General features: G+C 40.0%; 1 protein-coding gene across 3 annotated transcripts in view; it reads left to right on the top strand.

Moving 5' to 3' along the window:
• The window catches only part of THSD7B (thrombospondin type 1 domain containing 7B), a 733,398-nt gene that overhangs the window by 408,475 nt on the left and 301,038 nt on the right, over positions 1–23,885 (top strand). For all 3 annotated transcript variants that reach the window (XM_039494616.1, XM_039494617.1, XM_039494618.1), the window contains 3 exons: positions 3,227–4,037; positions 12,729–12,980; positions 22,939–23,108. In XM_039494616.1, the coding sequence (XP_039350550.1) occupies positions 3,227–4,037; positions 12,729–12,980; positions 22,939–23,108 (1,233 nt within the window). The remainder of the gene's footprint in view (positions 1–3,226; positions 4,038–12,728; positions 12,981–22,938; positions 23,109–23,885) is intronic.

The following is a 23,885-nucleotide window of genomic DNA, read 5'->3' as shown; positions in this document are numbered from 1 at the left end:
TCCCTGGATAGAGTCTCTCATTCTGTAATTATGGTCTTACACATAGAGTGACCAGATGTCCTGATTTTATACAGACAGTCCCGATATTTCAGGCTTTGTCTGATATAGGGGCACCTATTATCCCCCACCCCCATCCTGATTTTTCACACTTGCTGTCTGGTCACCCTATACACATTCTTTGTTCCTAGATGTAAACATTTACATTTAGCTGTATTAAAATGCATGTTGCTTGCTTGCTTAGAGTTTACCAAGCTATCCAGATTCCTTGGAATCAGTGACCTGTTCTCTTCATTACTTACCACTCACCCATTTTTTATGTCACCTGCAAACTGTATCTGTGATGTTTTTGTGTTTTCTTCCAGATCATTGATAATGCTAAATAGTATAGGGCCAAGAACTAATCCCTGCTGGGCCCTGCTGAAAACACATCTCCTTGGTGACTATTTTCCCCCTTTACAATTACAGTTTGAGACCTATCAGTTAGACAGTTTTTAATGTGGGCTGTGGTACTGGCAGGCCAGATGTCGCCAGCTCTGGCATTAGCTAGGAACTGACAAACTCATGGCTGGAGACCAGACCATTCAATTATGTTAGTGTGTCATTCTTATAAGAATGTATTTGGTGTTTAGACTCTCTAGAATGTTTGTAAGTTGCTGCCTGCATTAATCTTATTTGTAATGTCTGGATTCCATGCTATAAGGAAATATGTTAGGTTTTCTTTATAACTTCGAAAATGTTTGCTCTAAACTTATGAATCCAGATGGGAAGTGTGTTTTCCCCCTCCTCCACTCCGCCGTCCAGAAGAACTATCAAAATCAGATATCAAGGAATATCACAATACAAAGCATTTCCATTAACCAATCCTATGTGCAAGAAAGCTCGTCCTATGGGCATGGAGGCTGAATGAAGGAAATAAAACAAAGACACAGGATAATATTTCATCTGTTTGAACTCTCACAGGGCCGGAGACACCAAATTGAAGCCAGAGATCCCCAGGGGCTACCTCCTGGGTCCCCCCTGAAAGGCACTTTGAATTGACAGATCACTACAACTCTGTCACTTTTAAGATTTAGATTGCAGCTCATTTGTGTGTGTTTGCTTGCTTTAACCCGTAAATAACAAGGAAAAAAGAAATAAGAAAGTTAATAAACCTTTGGATAGTTTATTCAAGGATTGACTGCAGGCCTTGTCTTTGGTGTAGGATCTAGGGCACCAATTGATCTGAAGTAAGTGACTAGTTCCATGGGATTGGAAGCATCCTATGTTGTGATTTTTGGTGTAAGTCGCCATTTATCACTAAGTCCAGTTTGCCTGGATGGCAAGATAGACTGGAAAGTCTAAGGGGACTGTCTGTCGATCCATGGTAAGACCTTTATAGTGATCCAGGAATTCACATTGGTTGCTGGCTCGGTTAAATCTAATTAGAACATATCACCCATTTGGGGTGCTTTTGGTAGCCTGCCCTGAGGTAAGTACACATGGTTGTGAGCCACTCCTGACAGTGTGACATGAACCACGTTAATTTTATATCTTTCTAGGTTTTTTAAATCAAAATATCATGCAATACCAAGTCAAATGCCTTACAGAACTCTAAGTATATTACATCAACGCTATTATCTTTATTAACCAAACTTGTAATCTCATCAAAAAAATCTCCATTCGTTTGAAGGATCTATTTTTTCCATAATCTCATGTTAATTTGCACTAAGTACATTATTCTTCTTTCATTCTCTATTAAGTGAGTCACATCTGTCTCTTCAACATCTTGCCTTGGATTGATGATAGGCCGAAAGGCCTATAATTACTTGGGTCATCCCGTTTACCCTTTTTAAAAAGTGCACCAAGATTTATTGAAAATCACCCATTAACAGTCCAGCAAGCTCATCAGCCAGGTCTCTTAAAACTCTAGCACAGTTGCCGTGTATTTTCAAGTGCACATTATAGTCATAATATATTACCCAGTGAAATAGTGTTGTGACTGGAAATTGGAAACTTTCTAAGGTAAAGAACGATATAGATATAGATATAGATAAGCTCTCATGTCAGGTTGGCTGTATTCTTTTTTTAACATAGCAAATTCAGTCCAGGTTTCTTTTTCCCCCAGGTTGCCAGTAATTTCATACAGTATAAACTTGATATCAGTTATTTTGTAGAATTTTTTTTGATGAAACAAAGCTGAAACAGCAAAATTTTATCTTTTTTAAAAAAAGTACTAGTAACTCATTAGATAAGATTAATATAACTATGGTTAACAATTCTGATGTGTTTGCATATGCACTTACAAAATTTCATAATAAGTTTCCTTTTGGTCTATGTGCTATGGTACCTTGCAGTTGCAGTACATATTGAATTTATTCTCTCCAGAGTAATTTAAAGTTCAATGCTTGTGAGGTGCTGATCATTTTCTGTTAGCTGTTGAACATCCTCTGCTCCCAAATGAAGCACTTTGCAAAACCTGGCCTATCGTACATACAATAGTAGATAAGGTTAGAAAAGTCTGTTCTTCCACTTCAGCCTCCAGCAAAGAGGAGGATCTTATTTTTCTACTTTGTTTGTTTTTTAATCTATCCTGGTTTTTGACATCTCTAATGATTCAGCTGCCTTGCCATGTAGTCATTCTATTGACTAATTGCCCCTATTGAGAATGTTTATTCTTTTGTCTAACCTGACTTTTGAATTTTTTTCTTTTAGACAGCTATTCCTTTTACCAGATTCATATTATTTTTATGCTGAAAAAACTGCGCAAATGAAATGCTTGTGTTTCCTTAGGCTTTTGGATGCATTTTATTACAGAAATGTTATTGGCTGCCTATAATTTTGGATGTTAGGGAGGATTTGTGTAAATATGAGAACCTGTTTGAAAGTTTCCCATATTGATCAGGATTAGAAAAATGAGGGCTGGTCACCTTTCCTCAAAGCTCTGAAAGGGGTTAGCTCCCAGTGATGTCAATGGGCAGAGAGACAAGTCTGGCTTTTAGGATGCACTCAACATACTGCAGGGTCAAGATGATGATTATTTACTGGTATACTGAAACTGTGATATACTGTTCTCGGGCTTGATCTTGCTATTATTCCACCACAGAACTCTCATTGACTTCAGGAGGAGGTTTCTAGTATGGATTAATGGCAGCAATGGATTCTAATTAGTCTTTCTGAACTGGATTATCTCACTTTTCCTTTAGAAGGGCATTCTAACCATTTGCTCAATGTTTTCTTTCTTTCATAGGTCATTGGGGGCGATGTATAGGTGACTGCGGGTCAGGTGGTATTCGGAGTCGAGCAGTGTGGTGTGTCCATGTAGAAGGTTGGACAACCCACCATTCAAACTGTGAACTGAGGGACAAACCCGAAAACCAAAGGAGCTGCTTTCAAGTATGTGACTGGCACCTTGAACTCTTTGAGTGGGAAGTTTCAGAATGGCAGATATGTGTGCTTGTTCCTTTTGCTCATGGTGAAGTCAAACCAAGGACTACAGACTGTGTGACTGCACAGCACGGGCTACAACACAGAAGCGTACATTGTATTCAGAAACTGAATAGAACTATAGTTGCCAGTGAAATATGTGAATATTTTATACCACAGCCACCTGTAGAACAAGCTTGTCTAATACCTTGTCCACGGGATTGTGTTGTGTCAGAATTCTCCAAATGGTCTGAGTGCAGCAAAGACTGCGTGAGGAGTTTACAACACAGAACTCGTTTTGTTATCTCTCCTCCACTCTATGGTGGTTCCAATTGTCCAAACCTTACTGAGTCAAGAATCTGTGATGTCCCTATCTCTTGTTCTCTTGGGGAAGAGGAATACACTTACAGTCTTCAAGTTGGACCTTGGAGTAAATGCAGGTTGCCTCACCTTAAAGAAGTTAGTCTTATTGGAAGAACTATGCTGGATTTCAGTTCAGATTCTGCAGAACGAAGCACATTCAAACTGCACAGTTATAAATCCCACCACTATTCCAAGCCATGGGATGTAGAGATAGGTTATCAGACAAGGCAGGTTAGGTGTACAAGGAGTGATGGGAAAAATGCTATGCTGAGGTAAGGGTATCTTCACATTCATCTTTTTATTTGATCTAAAATAGGTTTGTTTTGTAGAAAGCTGGCAAACAGGTTCTGCCTGGTAACAGGATGCAAAGGCACTTAGTTTTTAAGCATATGCATATGCAACTCTTATTCATGCCAATGGTAGGTATGAGAGTATATTGGAGAGAATAAAGTCTTACATTTTTTTTCTGTGATAGCAGTTGTTGACTGCCGTCCTCTTTTTGCTACCTAATCATTTTTTTAGACCATACGGTATGGATTCCTATAATTTCAATATCAAGGTTGTAATACTGTACAGCAAGCAGTGAAAACCTTTTATTTTTCCAATTTCTCCTCAGATTTATATTTTAAAACATCTTAGCACTGCATTTAATTTAGGATTGAAACATTTTTTTTCAGTAACATTAGATGTTCTTCAAAAATCTTGTTCCTGAATTTTTTGAGAACTCCATGTATTTCTCACTAATCTGTAGCTCCTGGCACCTGCTCACATTCAAATTGGAGAGATATGGGGTTATTTTGTGTTCAATGCTTTACTTCTATTAATGTCACTGGCAGTTTTGCACACATACTGAGATGAAATATACCCTGTAGCCTTTTTCGTACCTGCTTTTATTATATCTGCAGCAAAGTACAGATGTTTTTATTGGTTAGAAGAAGATTCAGGGCAAACTATTCCAGCAGTTTCTGACAGCTCTACTTTTTTGCATGACTCTAAATACGTAGCCTGATTTTAATCTTGCTTACACCAATTTTACCCTCATAGACTTTAATGGAGCTACTTCTGATTTGTATCCCTGTGATATCAGAATTTGGCTCGTGGGCTCTAGGGTATGTCTATACTTCATTGTAAACCCAGGTCTGTGGGATCTGAGCTTGTGGACTCGGGGTTTCTAGGCCTGATCTTGAGCATCCACACTGCATTGTAAACTTGGGTTTATAGTTACAGGACACTGGTCTCACAGCTGTGCTAACATGTCCATACTGCACTACCCAGACCTTCTGACTCAAGTCTGCAGTTTGAGCTGGATTCACACTGCAAAATTACAGGGCTTGGACCTGAGTCACAGCAGGACTCAGGTTCTTACTCCCACCCCTCCCTATGGCAGACTGATTTGTATGTGGATGGAAACAGGGCTTGGGTTCAAACCGGAGTCAGAGCCTGGGCTTAGTGTGCAGTGTAGACATCCCCTTATACCCAGTTAACTGATTTCCTGACACTTACCATGCTTGCTTCACCACAGATGATGCCTACAAATTGTGTTAAATTACACATTCCATGCCACTAAGCATCCATTGGCAGAGTCACCCCAAGAAAAAGAAGAGTGTGTTTCCACCACTACGTTCCCTACTCAGGCTTCCACTATGTAGGGGGGAAGGTGCAGATTCAATTTATAGCTGAGGTGCCATAGAGCCCCACTGGCAGAGACTCATAGACTTTAAGGTCAGAAACGACCAGCATTATCATCTGGTGTGACCTTCTGCACATTGCAGGCCTCAGAACCTCACCCACCCAGTCCTGTGACAGACCCCTAGTCTCCAGCTGAGTTACCGAAGTCCTCAAATCATGATTTAAAAAATTCAAGTTACAGAAAATCCACCATTCACATTAGTTTAAATCTGCAAATGACCCATGCCCTATGCTGCAGGGGAAGGTGAACCCCCCCCCCCCCAGGGTCTCTGCCAATCTAACCTAGGGGAAAATTCCTTCTTGACTCCAAATAAGGTGAGCAATTAGACCTTGAACATGTGGGCAAGACCTACCAGCCAGACACCTGGGAAAGAAGTCTTTGTAGTAACTCAGAGCCCTCCCATCTACTGTCCCATCACCATCCGTTGGAGATATTAGCTGCTGGAGGGATGCCATGCCACCTTCTTGCCCAGTGCCTTTCCCTTTTTTGGGCTGTGCTAGTTGATCTTTATAGGGCAGATATAATCACTGCAACCTCCTTCTGGCAGACTTTCTTATGACAGATTCTCGTGAATCTAGCTCATAATTTACTATTATTGCACAAATAAAATAAGCTGCCTTTATTGATTTGGTTGGGAGTTAAGGATCACGTTATTTTATAGTGCTCAGATCATCACGTTTCATTATAAGGGTATGGTGTTTTTTTTTTACGCAGTTACTAGTGGAAATTGTGCAATTTGGTACTAGAAACCTAAAATCCAAAGCATTCTGCACATGTAATACTAGAACTAAAATGTCACCACTACAACATGTCCCAGACAACATAAACAATCACTCGGTAATGTCAAACTCATTTCATTGCATGGCATATTTGCCAGCTTGCTTTTGAAGAATGGACCAGATCTTGCAGGTCCTGTAAAGCATCTCTTTACAATAATGATGATATTTTTGGCCACTGACAAAGAAGAGCAAACACATTTGCATAACCCTGAGGAGAGCTGAGCTTAGGCAGCCAAAAATCTGCTATGGAACTGGAAAGAGAAAATGAGCCTTTTCTTTTTCCTGGCCCAGGTTTCTTCTTTGGGGTGTTGAATGGGTACTGATGAGATGTATCTTATAGATGAGAAAAACTGAAGCAAATGGGCAGTACCACACAATATGTCTGTACTGAAATCTCTCGTGGTGTTGAATAATTATGATAAATGTCCTAAGAATTTCACCATGCTCATTAGCTGCTTAATCATAAAAGAAAAATGCCAGATAATCAAAGTGGTCAGTTGACTATCAGAGAGTATTTCAGGAAGGTGAATACCTGTGAATCTGATATTCTAAAATTTGAGACTGTTACAGCACATATGACTGTATAATGTTAGCCATGGTGCCTTCCTTATTATTGAAGTTGTTTAATTTGTGCGGTAGTTTGTGCCACCATTACTTATGTTTGTGAGCAGTACTTATTGGAAATATTTGTGAGTGAGTCCTATATTTGCAAAGATGCCTCAAATGGAAATTAAACTTTCTGTTTTAGACAGTTACAAATGAATCTGTAAATAGAAAAGAACTCTCCTTCTCTGGCCAAAAAAGTGTATTTCGTTAAGGCCACAAACTGCTTTAATGTGTTATGAGGCTGAAGACAGCAGTCATCTCTTTGCAGCTGCAGGATTACTAAGGGGAATTCATTTTGGCTTCTTATCCGATAAGCTTAAGCTTCATACTAATAGAAGCTTCCTGCCCTTTTGAGGTGGCTAGCAATGGTACGAAACTTACTTGCCTCAAACCTGCTTTTATTTTCTCATTAATTGTTGTTAACTAACATGGCAGAAGCCAGCCAAAAGAACCTCCTCTGTCCAGCATGAAGCATTATGTGTGAGAAGAAGAATCCCCTGCATAAGATATTCAATTCAATTAAAAAAAATTGCACCCTACAGGGATTCATTTGACTGTTCCAGCCACAAGTGCATAAGCAAAATGCACCAGCCTTGCACAAAAAAAAAATTAAAAAAAAGAAGCTCTAAGATAGAATTACTTTGTGGGGAGTTGAAGGTGATGTAAGGGTGGCCAGACCTCAATCTTTGTGGAAGCAATTCTAATAATTATGGCCTGAAAAGGATCACTGAAATCAAACATCATGCATTCTTTTATTTCAGGGATTACAAGAGAATTTCTATTTTGTTTTTCCAAAGAGTCTGCATGTGTTTAAATAGAAGCCTCTGCCTAAGTCACCAGAATGTATATTCTGGCACTTACGTTGGTGGTTTCTGCATTGTCACATCTGAGCAAACCTACAGGAGATTGGGCCAAGATCTACTCATTCTGTTGGGTTAGACAAATTAGACAGATTAGACAATCCTAAATCAAGATGTTCAAAAATTGGTGCCTAAAGTTAGGGTCCTAAATCCATTTTAGGTTCCTAAGTAGATCTGGTCTAATTTTCAGAAGTGCTGGACATGCTCAGTTCCCACTGAATGTACTCCGCACTTTTGAAAAATCAGGCCAAACAATTTCAGAACCCAACTTCAGATACTCGTTTTTTAAAAGCTTGGTCCCAGGTACCAGAGTGATCTTGACTGTGAGATAAATGCCTGCCTAGATAGATGAAATAGAATTGTGAGTACATTTTTAGTTCTAACAGGTCAATGCTTGTGCTGTCGTAATAGTGAACATTTTTGGAGGTGGTCTCAGCCTAGACAAAGCCTTATGTTCAGTCTTTTCCCAAGCCATTTTCTCATTCCCATTTTGGATCCCTGAGTGAGCTAGGATTGGAATTTGAACCTAGGTCTCCCAAACATCTTTTTCATTTGGGCAGTGAAATTGCATCTTTGCCTAACAGGCTCAGCAAACTTAACAGTGATGCCTCACATGTCTAGCCTTTACTTGTGTGGGTTTGCTGCAAATACATGTGGAATAGATAAGACTGTGTCTGAGCTTTGTCCAAGAGAAAAGAGCATGTCTTTACATTTGGTTTTGGGTGGCACTGCCACAATTATTTTGACTTCAGGTCTCTGCACTAACAGATGCAAACCAGTGAGACTCACATTTTAGTGGGTCGTTGCACATAGGAGTCTGCTGGGGAACAGATGTTATGAGGTAACACTGGCCAGAGTATGTGCACGTGTATGTATCTATTTTTCACTGCCTTTGCTCACTAGAAATATTAAAATGAAAAGAAAATCCAGTTCTTTGACACCATTCAGGGCTGTTTACTCGCTTTATGTTAACTTGTTCGATCCAGTATTTGCCGCAGATTTCTAATCTCAGTTGCAGCTATAAACCCCCTAACATGGAATGGGGTTATACAGCTGTATGTAAGGCTAGTTTCAGCTGACACTCTCTTTAAAATGTTGGTATCAGGTGCCCTACTAGCCATGTTGAGCTCCACTGAAATTTCCCAGTATAATCAGATTGGCCAGTAATTTACTTTCACTAGGTCCTTATCTATTAGAAATTAAACAGTTTTTAAACAATATTTTGCACACTGTCTTGCTAATGTCCTGAGCAATGTATAGATAAACTAGTAAAAGGGAAATAAGGCTCTCTGCCTAGCTTAATATTACAAAGAAAAAGATTAAAGATGGTTAGGGTGGGTATAAGCTCCGAAGCTATTTGGATATGCTTGCCAATCCATTGTTAAAATGTATTGACATTTTATACCTGTGCTAATGATGGAGGGGGTTAGTGAGTAAGTATTTCACCTCCTATAACTTCGATCCCACACCTATTACATCTAAAATTAAAATTGTTATGGAGTTCTCATCCTAGGCTCCATTGGACAACAGAGAGCTATCCCATAGTGTTGTCAGCCTGTTCCATTCAGGTTTTTATACCACAATCATCCTGATATGAGTGCCTAATTTTGCATGTTTAGCTCATTTACAGTCTTTGCTTAGGATAACAATATGTTGCACTTAGTGTTTCTAAGCACTAATTAATTCACCCTCACAACACCCCAGAGGTAAGGAAGTGGTTTCCTAATTTTAAAGGTGAGGAAACTAAGACACAGAAGGGTTGATGTTAAACAATTTCAAATGTGGGTGCTTAAAGTTAGGCCCCTAAAGCCATATTTGGGCAATATATAAAGACCAAATCCAATTCAATGAAATCAATGGGAATTATCCTATTGACTTCAATAGCAGTTGGGTCAGCCTCTAAGTCGCATTCTGAGCATGTTTACCCTCCCCCCCCCACCTCACTGAAGAGGCTAGTATCCCTATTTTACAGATAGGGAGACTGTGACACAGGTGCCCTCCATGATAGAGGGAATGAGGATTAGACTGGGAATCAGACCTAGTCCCATGTTTCAATCACTTGACCATCATAGTTAAATACTGTGGGTTCAAAAATCCATCTCAGATTCTTACTTTAATAGGAGTAGAGAGTGGGCAGAGCTGGGGGAGGGGGAAAACAGTGGGGGTGGAGGGAATGAAGAGAAGTAAGTGGCTAGAAGTGTAAAGATATCTTCAGAGAGGGAGAAAAATGTGTATGGCAGGGTAAAAATTTTTGGTGAGTGGGGGGAGTAAACACACACAGGGTACTCCTGTTTGTGCCAGCTTTGCAGTAAGGGAGGGATTTGACTATCCTTAGGCCGTAGCACAGGTTTACCTTTGGCTAGAAAGTATTTTTCATGTATGTATTCAATTGAATCACGGTTTGGGGTCCATGGGGGAGAATATGGGTTTAAATTAAAGGGGGAAAAGGTTTTGCAAGAAAGCAATGTGATGCAGTTTGGAGTGAGCAAAAAATATCCTGCTCTCCTAGTTCTCCACACTGGCATTCCATGTAGAATGCCTGTGCAGCTGGCCCCAAAAATGTTCCATGGGTCACATTACCTTTTACTGGGCTATGTTGGCAGAAAATATATTAACAAGGAGCCAGAGCCTAATCCCCCGTGACCCCAGCATTGAGCCACTCCACCAAAGATCACAGCCTATATGCTCCCTCTGTCCTCCTGCTCTGTCCCCTTCTCCCACAACCATCTCTTCTTTTTCTCTCCCATTCTACTTCCTGTTATGTGGCCTGAGCTGGTCCACCAAACCACTACCTTCTCCTTATTGAATTCTTCCTTGAGACCTACTGGGACACACAAAAGAGATGTTACACATTTTTTTTAAATTGTCTACCAAGCGTTGCTGAGTAACTCAATGATCTTAGTATTTACATGTATTATGAAGCACCTCGAAGCCACTATCCCATTGTACAAACATATAACAAAGAGAAGGCCCTTGCCCTAAAGAGCTTGCAGTCTAAATAGCTATTGGTGTAACTCTTGTCCTCCCTCTCACAAACCCTTCCTTCAGCTTTATTTCCCGTTAGCTGTCACGTGTCTGATATTGGACTATAAGTTTCCAGGACAGGGCTCACGTCTCTTGTGTACCATCAGGCACCTAGAACGCTTTAGATAACTATGGAAGAAGCATGTAAAAGGATTACTTCTATATTAGTTTTATAAATATCCAGTTTCTAGTAAAGAGCCCTGAATGACAGCATGTGCCCTGGTTAGTTTCACTGTGTTAGTAAGTAATCTAAAAGAGATTCAATAACTGATCCCTTGACATTTCCCACCTTTTAAGAGCTACACGCTTTGTTCTTTGCATTCGGTAAAACCCTGACTGTGAGCCATTAGGGGCTGGAAAAGAATAAAATTACAAAGGAAAGAGAAGTCTGCACTTAGCTGAGCTACATTTGTAATAGTTTCATACCAGCCTTGCAAATTAGTCATGGACATTTACAAGTCTGGGCAAACATCTGCTTACTCTCTCTTTCCCTGGGACTCCCCATCCCAGAGTTTTCTTTCCCTGCTGGCTCCATCTTCTCCACCTCCATCTCCACTTTCTTGGTGTCTCCCTGGTGAACCCCCTGCCCCTAAGTCACTATATTTTCTCTCATTTTCCAACCTCCCATTGCACCAGTTGCTATGGGACTGGAGGGTGGACAAGGGATTTTCTTCTATTCTAGAGGGCCATTGATGGCTCTGTGGCTGAACGGCGGATGGCTGTGAAGGAGGAGAGACTGTAAAGGGGTGGAGCGGGAATTGTTGTTTTCTGCGGGTTCTCTTTTGCAGTTCTACTAAATGCCATTGAGCAGAAGAAAAAAGGAATTGGTCAGGTAGCTGCCTGCATACGTGTGCTCCTATAGCTAGCATTGGGATATTTAATCAGAGAGAAAATGGGCACTTGGCTTGAGTCTGTCTACTGTAAGAAGTTACTTGCCTGAAGTAATCAAGCTTATGTATTTTTGAAAAGCTGTTTTAATGCTGTACTTCAGGGATTATTTGCTTTTTGTTTTTTTGTTGAGGTACTCCTGAGTCATTCTAATATAAAGCTATCTGCAGCTGTTAACTCTTAAGGCCTGCTTCTCCACGTTCACCTGGCATATTGATGCTCACTTCTATAAAGTGAACAAGCACTTTACAATGATTTTGCACAGGTATCAATGACAAAAGAAGCAAATAGTGGAGAATCAGATCCACAGAATCCGGCTGCAAAATTCCAGGAGCTTTCGCTTTCATTTGACGTTGGAATCACTCTATAGATCCAGAAATATTTAATTTAGTGGTTTTAATCTAGCCAAGAGAAAGCAAAGCCAGAATGTCTATTAAAACTAATATGTTTTTGGTTAGCATGTCACTCTACTTCTTGGTGTGATCCCAGAATCACAGGTTTAAAAACCTAAATTTATTGCTTCACCCTAAAGATGTTGAGCTCCCTCTAGTCTCTCAGAAGTGTTGTTCAACAGGAACTATTTGAACTCCTGACTCACTTGGACTCTTGGATATACCAACAGAAAGAATGTGGTGACGTGAACTGTTTATAGTGACAGCAGTTCTGCAATATTGTGTGTGTGTGTGTGTGTGTGCGTGTCCTGGATAGACTGTGAAGTACAGGCTTGATCCAGCTCATAAAAAGAAGTTTGCAGAGTATATCATCACTGAACTGCGTTTTGAATCTATTCTAACTCAGGGGATGAGCTGGACATATACTGTGCAAGATACTTTAGCATAAAAAATCTAAATACAATCTTTCCTAAAACATGCCAGATTAATTATGATATCACACCTGATTTGATTCACCTTTCACTTATGCCAATTTTACCCTGGTGTAACTCCATTAACTTTACTGAAATTACTCTGGATTTGCACTGATGGAAGTGAGATCAGAAACTGTATGTAATTTTTTGGGGGGAGGGAGGGGAGTCAGGTGGAAGGGGACTGTAGAAAAATTAAAATCCAGCAACAAACAAGAACTCCTCAGATTTTTTTCCCCATTTTCTCATCACAGCCTTTGTATGCAAGAAACCATCCCACTGACCTTTCAGTCATGTGTCATGCCTAAAGATTGCGAAACATCGGTTTGGTCTGTGTGGAGCACCTGCTCGAAGACTTGTCACTCAGGGGATCTCTCACCAGGATTCCGAAGCAGACACAGGAGCATAAAGTACATTGCAGTAGGCACTGGAAAGGAGTGCCCTGAGCTAGAAGAGAAGGAGGCCTGCAACGTAGGAGGAAAAGAACTTCTGCATCCGTGCCCCAGGTATATTACATGCTTTTATCAGCACCTTTTCAAGTGGAATGCAAAGCCCTGTTTGCCTATTTGTTGGGAACCAGCAAAGCTCTTTGATAATGAAGGTCAAATTTATTCCTGTCTCTCTGCGCCCCCCCCCCCATTTTTGCAAAAAGGTTAATGATTCAAAGATATTTTTTTAAGTATAAATGTAAACTTCTTCTTGTATTAGTAGCTGAAAGCCCATGCTGCCACACGGGTGTAATTCATAAATGGCTGAGATGTTACAAATTGAAAGGCAACACACCATGAATCTCAGAGATACTCTACACACAAAAAGCTCTCAACCATGCTTGTAGCTGTTTCCATTGCTTCACACTGACTCAGACATTCTAGACTTCAAAGTGATGTTCGAGGTTATTGTGTGTGTGCTGATTATGTTGATTTATGTGTGGGGTGTGGTATTTTGGGAGAGCTATATGAATCTGTGTGGTTGTTGAATGAGGGGGAAGTGATATGTTGAAGGGCTGTGTGTGTTAGGGGTTATTTTGTCTGTTGTGCTGGTGATTTGTGTCTTGGGGGTTGTGCTGGGCAATTTGTGTTGATTTGGGGGGATATCAGCTGGGCACACGGGTGCAGCAACTGGACCAAGTAATCCACTGTCTGAAACTGTTGCATGAAACTTAGCTGGAGAGTGAGACTGGTGATTGGTTGAATTACCTCTGATATCACAATGGTCTAGGATTCTTGGAATGGCATAGATACATGTCTTACTGTTGCCTGGGTATAATATGTGAAGTCAAAATGGCTGAGAACTTAAAAATTGGATGGTACCAGACTCTCTGAATCCCAGTGATGATTGAACAGAAAGTGCACTCAACCATGCCTTTAACCACTTCCATCGCTTCGCACTGACTTGGACATCTTTGGCTTCAGAGTGACAGAGACAATGACAATCCTGCAATCTTATTATATAGACACCTGAAGAGAATCCTCACATGGCTGTGCTCCATGGCCCAGCTAGATTCCATGGAAAGCTCCCTCTCTCAGGGACTGTGGCTTAGTTGCTGCACAGAGGCCAGAACTAGGGGCAGAATCCGTGGCTTTGCAGGTGAGGAAAGAGAGCTCCTGTGCATACACAGAGCCTCTCTCACTTCATGGAGGTGGGGCAGGTGTCCATGGCTATCTGTTAATTGGCTCTGGAAAACTTGAAAGGGTCCACAAAAGAGCAGTGAAAGCTCCTCTTGGATGACTATTTCTTCTCTCTCCACACAAAAGAACATCCTCGTGTGTAAAACAGGGACTGGTGGGAGGGAACAGCATGGCTTTGACCTTACCGACTTCCAAGCCCCTCCCACAAGGAGACACTTTGTCCCCACGATTGCTGACTTCATATTGCAGCCAAAAAGCCTCTGGCAGAGAGGATGGGGATGGGGAGCTCTGCAAGATGCACATCCTCTTGGAAAGGCGAAACCTATGCAAGTGTCATTAATGGGATCGCAATTGAGTTCCTTCAAAGTCAGCCAATTGCTGATCGGCTCTGTGCCCCCAGCTAGCGGGGGGGGGGGGGGTTACAAAAATTTGATTCCTTGATTGAATCCAACAAACAAGCTCTTGTGTACAGATTTTTACTCTTCCACCTAAATGCACGTCAGTTTCAAAGACAAAAAGAATGAGAGATTGTCCTGCTGATTTTATGCTCTGTGTACAATTGTTTCAGTTGATACCTGATTGAAATACACAAACTGCTGGTTAATGAGGAAGTGACGAGAGGTGTGTCTGTAGCCTAGTTTCCCATCCCTGCCATTTTTGTTGACACTGATGCATTAGAGTACAAGATTATGACAGTTGCACCACAGCACTGTATAGATGGTGGTGTGGAACATCAGCAAGCGCACCAGAGACTGTACCCCATGCTGGTGCCTCATACAGCTCTCCCAGTGCTACTCTTTGGGTAGCACAGGGAGAGGGTTGTGTGTGCTCTGCTCTACCTATTAAGATGGAACAGATTGTTCTCTCAGTATGCCAGCTCTGTACCATGGGTCATTGTGTGTGGGGGGGGATTTTCATGATCCCAGAAACTCTAAGCTCCTTCCCACCCATTCCCACCTGCTTTTTCGCATTCTGCACATTAGAGCACAGGGACTGCTATTGGCTGCACCCCATCTAGGAGCTGAGCCAGGTACCCTTTCTGTTAGCACAACATTCTCACATATCTGGCCCAGAATGATGACAATAAGATTTCAGATTGTCCTAGCCAGTGGGGCAAAAATTCTGCAAACAATCCACAGCGTTTAGTTAGCCATGATTTCCAGGGACTAGGTGCCCCCCAGGACTGGAAGTAGGCTATGAAGTTATTGAACATCAGCTAGTGTGTGTTTTGGTTAAGCTTGTGAGAGGTTTCATTTCTAGAAGTCCTTCCTTTGGCTGCTCTCTTCTGCAGAGGCATATACTGGATGTAAGGAAATCTAACCAACTGGAAAGCAAACAACTATACAATGGTACTGTATACATTGCAGACCTGTTGGATCCAATACCATTGAGTCTAAAATCCTATACGAGAAATACAAGATCAGAAATGTCTAAATGTTGAGCCTACATACATCATCTGCAGTCAGTAAGAGATGTTATATCTCCATACTACCATCTACAGCCTGTTGATCTGGTGGTTATCTTCCCATAAACACTAGTGGAAATTTTCAGATAAGGACAAAGCCAATTTGGCAGGATTCAAATCCTTCATACTAGAAACTGGTACCTCACGGTTGTAGAATAATGTTGCCTGAGATATGCTAGGAGTGTCATCTTCTGTTTGAGGAGAATGGCATGCTATTTCTCCCCACTGTCAATGGAATATCTAGAGAGAGAATATATTTTTCTCACTCTTGGGTCACGTGTGCCTTGTCCATTGCATTGCTGGAGTGAAGGTGGACTTCCATCCTTTCTTTTCTTCTCTTGCAGAAAGGGGATGAGTTCAAAGAACCTAGATCCAGGATTGGAAGCTTAAGGCTTCCTCCAGCATTTGAAAGGCCTACTCACATTCCTTCTAATATGAACTTCATTTTAGTCTTACTATCTGTACAGTGATATTTTACCTCTACTTCCCTAATTCCTAGGAAACACACAATCTGACTTCTGGTTTAGTTTGCTTTAAGATATAGTTCTTCTCATAAGCTCTGCCAATTGCCTAAGGAAGCTTCTCAGGGGGACCGCTCCCTTATGAAACTCTCCATGCCTGAAGAGGAAGGAACAAAGGAAGAGTGTGCACGATACCTGTTGTGAACTGAAGCCTGTAGCTCTTGAGATGTTTCCTTCCTTCTATTGGGATAAGGCAAACACTTGAGCTGGTTTGATTTCATCTAGCAGAGGGCAGTGGTAAATATTTTGTACATCCCCATCACTCTAATTAAGGAAAGAACTTGCTGCCATCAGCTCCAGAAAATTAGTTCTTCTAAAGGAGACTTTTTGGTAAGACCATTATAAGTTTCCACACATGCCTGGATGCTAAAGTTTGAAGAACTTTTCACTTTACAGTTAAAATTTTAAAATAATTTCCTAAAATCAATAGTTTAAATGCAAAAAGGAAAATATTAAAGCAGTGTTAAGTGTTATGAAGCGTAGTGTGTATATCTGTGTTGCTATTAGTTACTCATATGCTTGGCAAATTTAAACACAAAACCTGATTCTTCTTTCATTTACCTGGTTTAAATCAGGAATAAATCAATTAAAGTGAATACAGTGATGTAAAACTGTGTACATACAAAGAGAATCAATTTGATAGGCTAAAGAGATGAGGAGATTAGCAGGGCCCTGACTAAATTTACCCTAGAGTATTTAAGGAACTAGCTGAAGCAATCTCTAAACCTTTAGCAATTATCTTTGAGAACTCATGGACGACTGGTAAGGTCCCAGAGGACTAGAGAAGGGCAAACATAGTACCTATCTCTGAAAAGGGGAACAAAGAGGATCCAGGGAATTATAAACCAGTCAGCCTAACTTCAAATACCTGGAAATATACTGGAACAAACTGTTAAACAATCAGTTTGTAAGCACCTAGAGGAAAATAAGGTGACAAGTAATAGCCAGCATGGATTTGTCAAAAACAAATCATGCCAAATCAACCTAATTTCCTTTTTTGACAGGATAATCAGCCGGATGGATGGGGGAAAACAGTAGACATGATCTATCTGGACTTTAATAAGTTACACAGTATCACAAGGAACTAAGGAAATATAGTCTAGGAAAAATTACTATAAGGTGGGTGCACAAGTAGGTGAAAACATCATACTCAGAGTAGTTATCAATAGTTTGCTGTCAGACTGGGAGACTGTATCAACTGAGGTCTGTCCTAGGTCTGGTGTTATTCAATATTTTCATTAACCAGTTGGATAATGATGTAGAAAGTATATTTATAGAATTAACAGATGACACCAAGCTGGGAGGGGTTGCGAGCACTTTAGAGGACAGGCTTAGAATTAGAAATAATCTTGACAAATTGGAGACCTGGCCTGAAATCAATAAGATGAAATTCAGTAAAGGCAAGTGCAAAGTATTCTTCTTGGGAAAGAAAAATCTACTGCGGAAATATAAAATTGGGAGAACAACGGGGCTGGGCAGCAGTACTGCAGAAAAGGTCCTAGGGGTTACAGTGCATCACAAATTGAATATGACTCAACATCCCAGAGTGATATTACACCCCAGAGTGATATTAACCTTTTTTGTATTAACAGGAGCATCATACCTAAGACATGGGAGGTAATTGATCTGCTCTACTTGGCACTGGTGATATCTCAGCTGGAGTACTGTGTCCATTTCTAGGCACCACACTTTAAGAAAGATCTGGACAAATTGGAGAGAATTCAGAAGAGAACAACAATAATAATAGGAGGTTTAGAAAATATGACCTATGAGGAAGGATTGAAAGAATTGGGCAAATTTAGTATACAGAAGAGAACACTAAAGGGATAGGACATCGTCAAATATGTAAAAGGTTGTTACAAAGAGTGTAGTCTTAATTGTTTTCCAGGTCCACTGACAGTAGGACAAGATTGCAGCAAGGGAGATTTTAGGTAGGATATTTGAAATATAAGGATAGCTGAGCACTGGAGCAGGGTACCTAGGGAAGTTGTGGAATCTCCGTCACTGGAGGTTGTAAAGAACAGGTTAGACAAATAGCTTTCAGGGATAGTCTAGATGACATCTCGATGTCCCTTCTAGTCCTACATTTCTATGATGCTATGAATCAAATAAGTTATAAAGAAGTTATTTGCAACATAGCTATCATGGAGTCAGCAATTTCTTTTAAACTATTTTATAATATTGTTTGGACCCCAAATGTGTGTGTTCATGTTCACTGGGAATATGCAGTTTTGCCAGAATTGTAATTATTTCTTGAATTCTCTTGAGTTTCCATGGTTGTCGTGTAACAAGACGATGACTTAATAAAGCGAGAAACCTCTTTGCCTTGTCAGCAAGTCAAAGCTTTCTAAAAATTAAAAGTATTTGGAAATAATGAGAAACGTTTAAGAGCTGCTCTTTTATTTTAGAGGGCGTGCTGAGGTCTGAATGTGAAGGTATTGTATTATGAGTTATGCTCATAATGTGTCTTATTTAAAGCTAGAAAATCCTTTTTTAGAGTTGTTACTACTTACATGGAAGTGTACCAATTCAGAACAGATAGGCTGCTTCTCTTTCACTCCAAAAAGCAGTAGTGTAATCGCTGACTAGTTCTTTGAATTGGGAGTGGTAAGAGTGCTCTAAAGGGCAATGTCCTGGCTAACATTATTCAGATACAGGCCTCATTATTCTTGGGCATACAGAAACTTGACGTGAAGGGTTCACTAGCTTCTCACATATGAGGATTTAGATATGGTAAAACATGCCTTTTTCAGTTCCAGATTGGACCATCATAACTCCTACCTGGGCTTCAGTGCAAAAGCTTGAAAGTGAAAAAGGTACAACACAAGACAACACACTTCATTAGTAACAAAGACCAGCATTGACACATGGTTGTACTTCCTGAACTCCACTGGCTCTTCATTGGCTCATGAGCAGAGTTTCTGGTCATAATCTACAAGACTTTTAATGGACTGAGACCGACCTCAGAGATCACTTTACCCAGCAAGATTCCAAAGCCAGAAGGGATCATTGTGATAATCTAGTCTGACCTTCTGTTTAACTCAGGCCACAAAACTTCCCTGAAAGAATTCCTAGTGGTCAGTCATAGAGAATCCACACAATTTTTGGTAATTTGTTCCAGTGGTTAATTGCTCTCACCTTTAAAAACGTTCATCTTATTTCCAGTAGGAATTTGTCTAGCTTCAACTTCCAGCCATTGGATTGTGCTATACCTTTCTCTGATGGATTGAAGAGCACATTATTAAACATTTGTTCCTGATGTAGATACTCACAGACTGTAATCAAGATACCCCATAACCTGCTCTTTGTTAGATTCAAAAAGCTCTATTTAGCTTATTGCTATGTAAGGAAGTTTTTCTAATCCTTTAATCGTTCATGTGGCTCTTATCTGAATCCTCTGAACCCTCTCCAATTTATCAAAATCCTTCTGGAATTGGGAGCACCAGAATTGGAGATTCCAGCAGGGGTCACACCAGTGACAAATACAGAAGTCAAATAACCTCTCTACTCCAACTTGATGATATGCTCAACAGGAGCAACGAAGACCGATAGACCCAAGTTCCCACCATTAAGAGTTGAGAACATAACATTCTCAGCAGCTGCACCCTGCTTGTGATGCTCCTTGCCAATGCAAACTACTGAAATGTCAAAATACACATTTTTTATTAAATCCATCTCTTGGGTTGAACTCTTTCAAAACACGAAATCCTTCACACACACATGAAACCTGCTGTAATGGAGGATCACACAGAGGAGAACTTGTGTAAATTTAAAAGCCAAAGACATAAATTTGTCTAGTACTTAGAAGGTACTATGTAGAGATAAATAGTCAGACGGCTCATCCTTGCTCTCTGAATAAAAAAATAGACCTAATTCAAGATGCTAAGTGTTGTTAGAGCTGCACAAAATATTCAATGTCATATTTAAAGTATTTGTATTTCATTTCTATGGAAGTGTGTTGAGATCCACATAAGAACGGCCATACTGGGTCAGACCAACAGTCCATCTAGCACAGTATACTGTCTTCCAACAGTGGCCAATGCTAGGTACTTCAGAGGGAATGAACAGAACAGGAAATCATTGAGTGATCCACCTCTGTCATCCACTCCCACCTTCTGGCAATTAGAGGCTAGGGACATGCAGAGTTGGGGGTTACATCCCCACCCATGTTGTCTAATATCTATTGATGGACCTATCCTCTAGGAACTTACCTAATTCTTTTTTTAACCCAATTATTATTTTGGCCTTCATATTTCCCTCTGGCAATGAGTTCCACAGGTTGATTATGCAAATGACTGTGTCTGTGAAGAAGTATTTCCTTTTGTTTGTTCTAAACCTGCTGCCTATTACTTTCATTGGGTGACCCCTGGTTTTTGTGTTATGTGATCATTTTGGCACAGCAGCTCTATCTGCAGCACACCTGGGCAGAGTAAATGTGTCTGTGCAAATATGGTCTTCTGAATTTTTTCCCCCCCAGTTCATCACTAGATGTTAGGGGAGAGCTCATTCAGATCCTCCTTGCACTAAGTGCAGGGAAATGCTGCTGCATGGTAGGTTTGTGATACAGTAGATGATAACTCTAGTATATCCGATATCTCTCTGGTATGATTGTTTTTTTTAATTTTTTTACTGACAGCCAGTGTGCATATTTAAATCAACTAATACATTAGTAGAATTTTGCTTTTCATAAACTCTTATTGCATCATAGGGCCTCTCTGATAAAAGCAACACCATTGAATTGATATGGTTTTACCCTCTACTTTAAAGTTTTTCTGTTGATAAACAGGCAATGACTACAGCACATGGTTGCTCAGCAGCAAAATATCCACTTATTCTCTATACTGCAATTCTAAGGGGATTTTCCAACCTTGTAGACAGATGAGGTTTAATTATGTTTGAGCTGAGATACATTTAGTTATGTTGTATAATTCTGAATGCTAATGGCCTGATTTTCAGAAGGTCCAAAGCCTAAAATTATGCTGATTTAAATTAGCGCATAAGTGCCTAAAACAAGTATTTAGATGATGAAATAAGGACTTATATATACTTATTTTTAGGCATCCAGTTTTCTGTATACTCTAAAAGATGTGATATTTTAATCTGCTGTGGGGAGAAATGTGGTAGATTACCTTTTTCAATTAAGTGTGATTCTCTGTCTTCATGTGAAAACTGGAGACCTGCATTAATACTGAATATTAGAAAAGCTGTGATAACCTACAAAAGGAACTTCTGTACAAAAGAATTCTCCATTATAATTTATGTATTGTGGGAGTACAATTATTTCATGCATGTCATGTACAGACTATATTCCTCTTTGCTGGTAATAAACCCTGTGAATGTATCCAAATGTGCACAAGATATACTGCATATTATTTAAGAGAGAGCAAGACAGCTAATCTGAAAAGTACCTGTAAATTAGAAATAATTGGCAATATTCACAACATCTTCCATGAAGACATTACAAAATTCATAAGTGCTTTGAGGCTAGAAATGACTGATATTCACAAGATAGAATGTTTAGAAAATGTTGAAGTGTGCTCAGGTTTTTTTGCAAATAATTTGCCGTTTAAGTTTCCTTGTAATATCTATGCCCTACCTACAAATATTTTCTAAAGACAACACATAGAATTTCAAGCTGGAAATCTTTCTTCACAAAAGACATCCAAAGGTGCATGCAGTTATGATTTATGTGACAAGTCAAACACATCATGCAAATTTAACAACCAGTGAAATTGAGACAACAGGAGAGTGTATTTTGTTTTGGGGGCAAAGGAAGGAATGAAACTTATTTTGCATATATTTTAAGAAATTAAGACCATATGGAGACTGAGGGAGTATGGAGAAAGGAAGACAATAGAAAAGATTGCAGAAGACTCTAAGGAGGAATGTAGATAACACAATACGTGCATCAACAGAAACATTATAATACTTGGTATTTTTATAGTGATTTTTTGTCTGTAGATGTTAGTTTTTCACATAGGAGAGGAAGTATCTTCTCCATTTTGCAGATGGTCAATTGTTTCTCTGTCTGGTGTCCTGTTCATTGGATCTGAGATTGTCAGTGCCTCTGAAAGATCCCCAGACTTGTAGATGAGATGGGAAAAACGTGATTTTTGTTTGTTCCTTTCAATAGTTTTAATCAATTCTTTTTTTGGCAGATCAGCTATTTTTAACCTCCATTTGCACCGTGTATTCTAATACACAAACCCTCAGATGTATCCAATTCAAATGTGGGTGTTTGTCTATGTGGCACTTACATATTTGTGTGTAAGAATTTAAACCTTTCCTGAGTGTTTAATTTCTTTATTATACACAAATTAACTGTGCTGAGAAAATACTTTTTATCTAAATCTGATGTGTGTCACAACTTCAAGAAAGAGAAATTAACTCAAGTATTGCAGTCCTCTTCTGCAAGCAATTGGTAGTACCTGATAAACCCTGTAACTTTATGAAGCTATCACTCAGAGGCCAAATCCCAAGATGTTCTTGAACACTTGGTACTCTGTTGACTGTGCAAGTGTTCAGTACCTCTCACAATTAGGTCCTTAGTTATTGACAGAGAGTTATGGCCTTGTGACCTGAGGGCAGGATTAACAGTCAGCTTTCAGACTTACTCCCTGTATGGAGCAAATCACTTAATCTCTGATATAGAAGTGTGAAAAATTCTACATAAGTACTGGATTAATGTATTGCCTGGCACTGGTAGGTATGTCTTGAAGTAGGAAGATGTACGACAAAGATTAAAGTGTTTGCATACTAAAGAATAACAAATTTCTAATATAAAGAACCACCCAATACCCCATGGTCTTCTATAAAACCTTGTTTTACACACACTAATTTTCTTTCAAAGATTTTCATGGAGGACTTCCGAATGGAAAGCATGCCAAGTTACTCTCCTCCTTGATGGACAGGACCCTCGCCGACATAAGCACACAGCCCTTTGTGGAGGTGGAATACAAGTCCGGGAAGTGTACTGTGTCCAAAGTGTGATAGAATCTGGGGGACACAAATTAAAGGAAGGTATGTTGTTAGAGGTTATCCTAAAATGCCTATTACAGGGATCTATAAATTGGAAAGGTAAAGAAATATTGTGAGACTCATCAATAGCATGAAGCTGCATGCTTTTTTGCTGCCGCTGAGCTGGAGAAATACCTTTGTGGGTAAGGATAAAAATGTCTCAGTGGCCTGGTAATTGACTCCATTGGAGTCATGCTGCCTGGAAGCTGGAGGAGGGAGTCAGTGAGCCCCAGAGCCAGCACAGCATGTCTGTGTGGAGATTCCTTGCCTCCTATGGGTCCCCCTATGATCTGAAGGGTTCTGGGTTTGAAACCACGGCCCATCATCTGTGGTCATGGGGACATACTGTCTCCCACTCTCCAGTCTCTCTTGGAATGAGTTCAGTCTTCCTCCTGTCTCACAGGTTGAGGAGGAGGGGCAGACCTGCCTCATCCCCTTGTCCCCATTTGTTGAATCCACTTGGCTGTTTTTTGTTGTTGGATCAGTTATTTATCAATACAGTCAAACCTCAGAGTTACAAACACCTTGGGAATGGAGGTTGTTCGTAACGCTGAATGAAACATTATGGTTGTTCTTTCAAAAATTTACAACTGAACGTTGTCTTAATACAGCTTTGAAACTTTACTATGCAGAAGAAAAATGTTGCTTTCAACCATTTTAATTTAAATGAAACAAACACAGAAACCGTTTCCTTACCTTGTCAAATCTTTTTTAAAACTTCCCTTTATTTTTTAGTAGTTTGTTTAACACAGGACTGTACTGTATTTGCTTTTTTTGGTC

This window comes from Mauremys reevesii, linkage group 11, assembly GCF_016161935.1.
Source record: "Mauremys reevesii isolate NIE-2019 linkage group 11, ASM1616193v1, whole genome shotgun sequence".
In the NCBI taxonomy this organism is placed as follows: Eukaryota; Metazoa; Chordata; order Testudines; family Geoemydidae; genus Mauremys; species Mauremys reevesii.
Note: the sequence above shows the minus strand (reverse complement) of the source record. Positions and strands in the feature narration are given on the sequence as shown.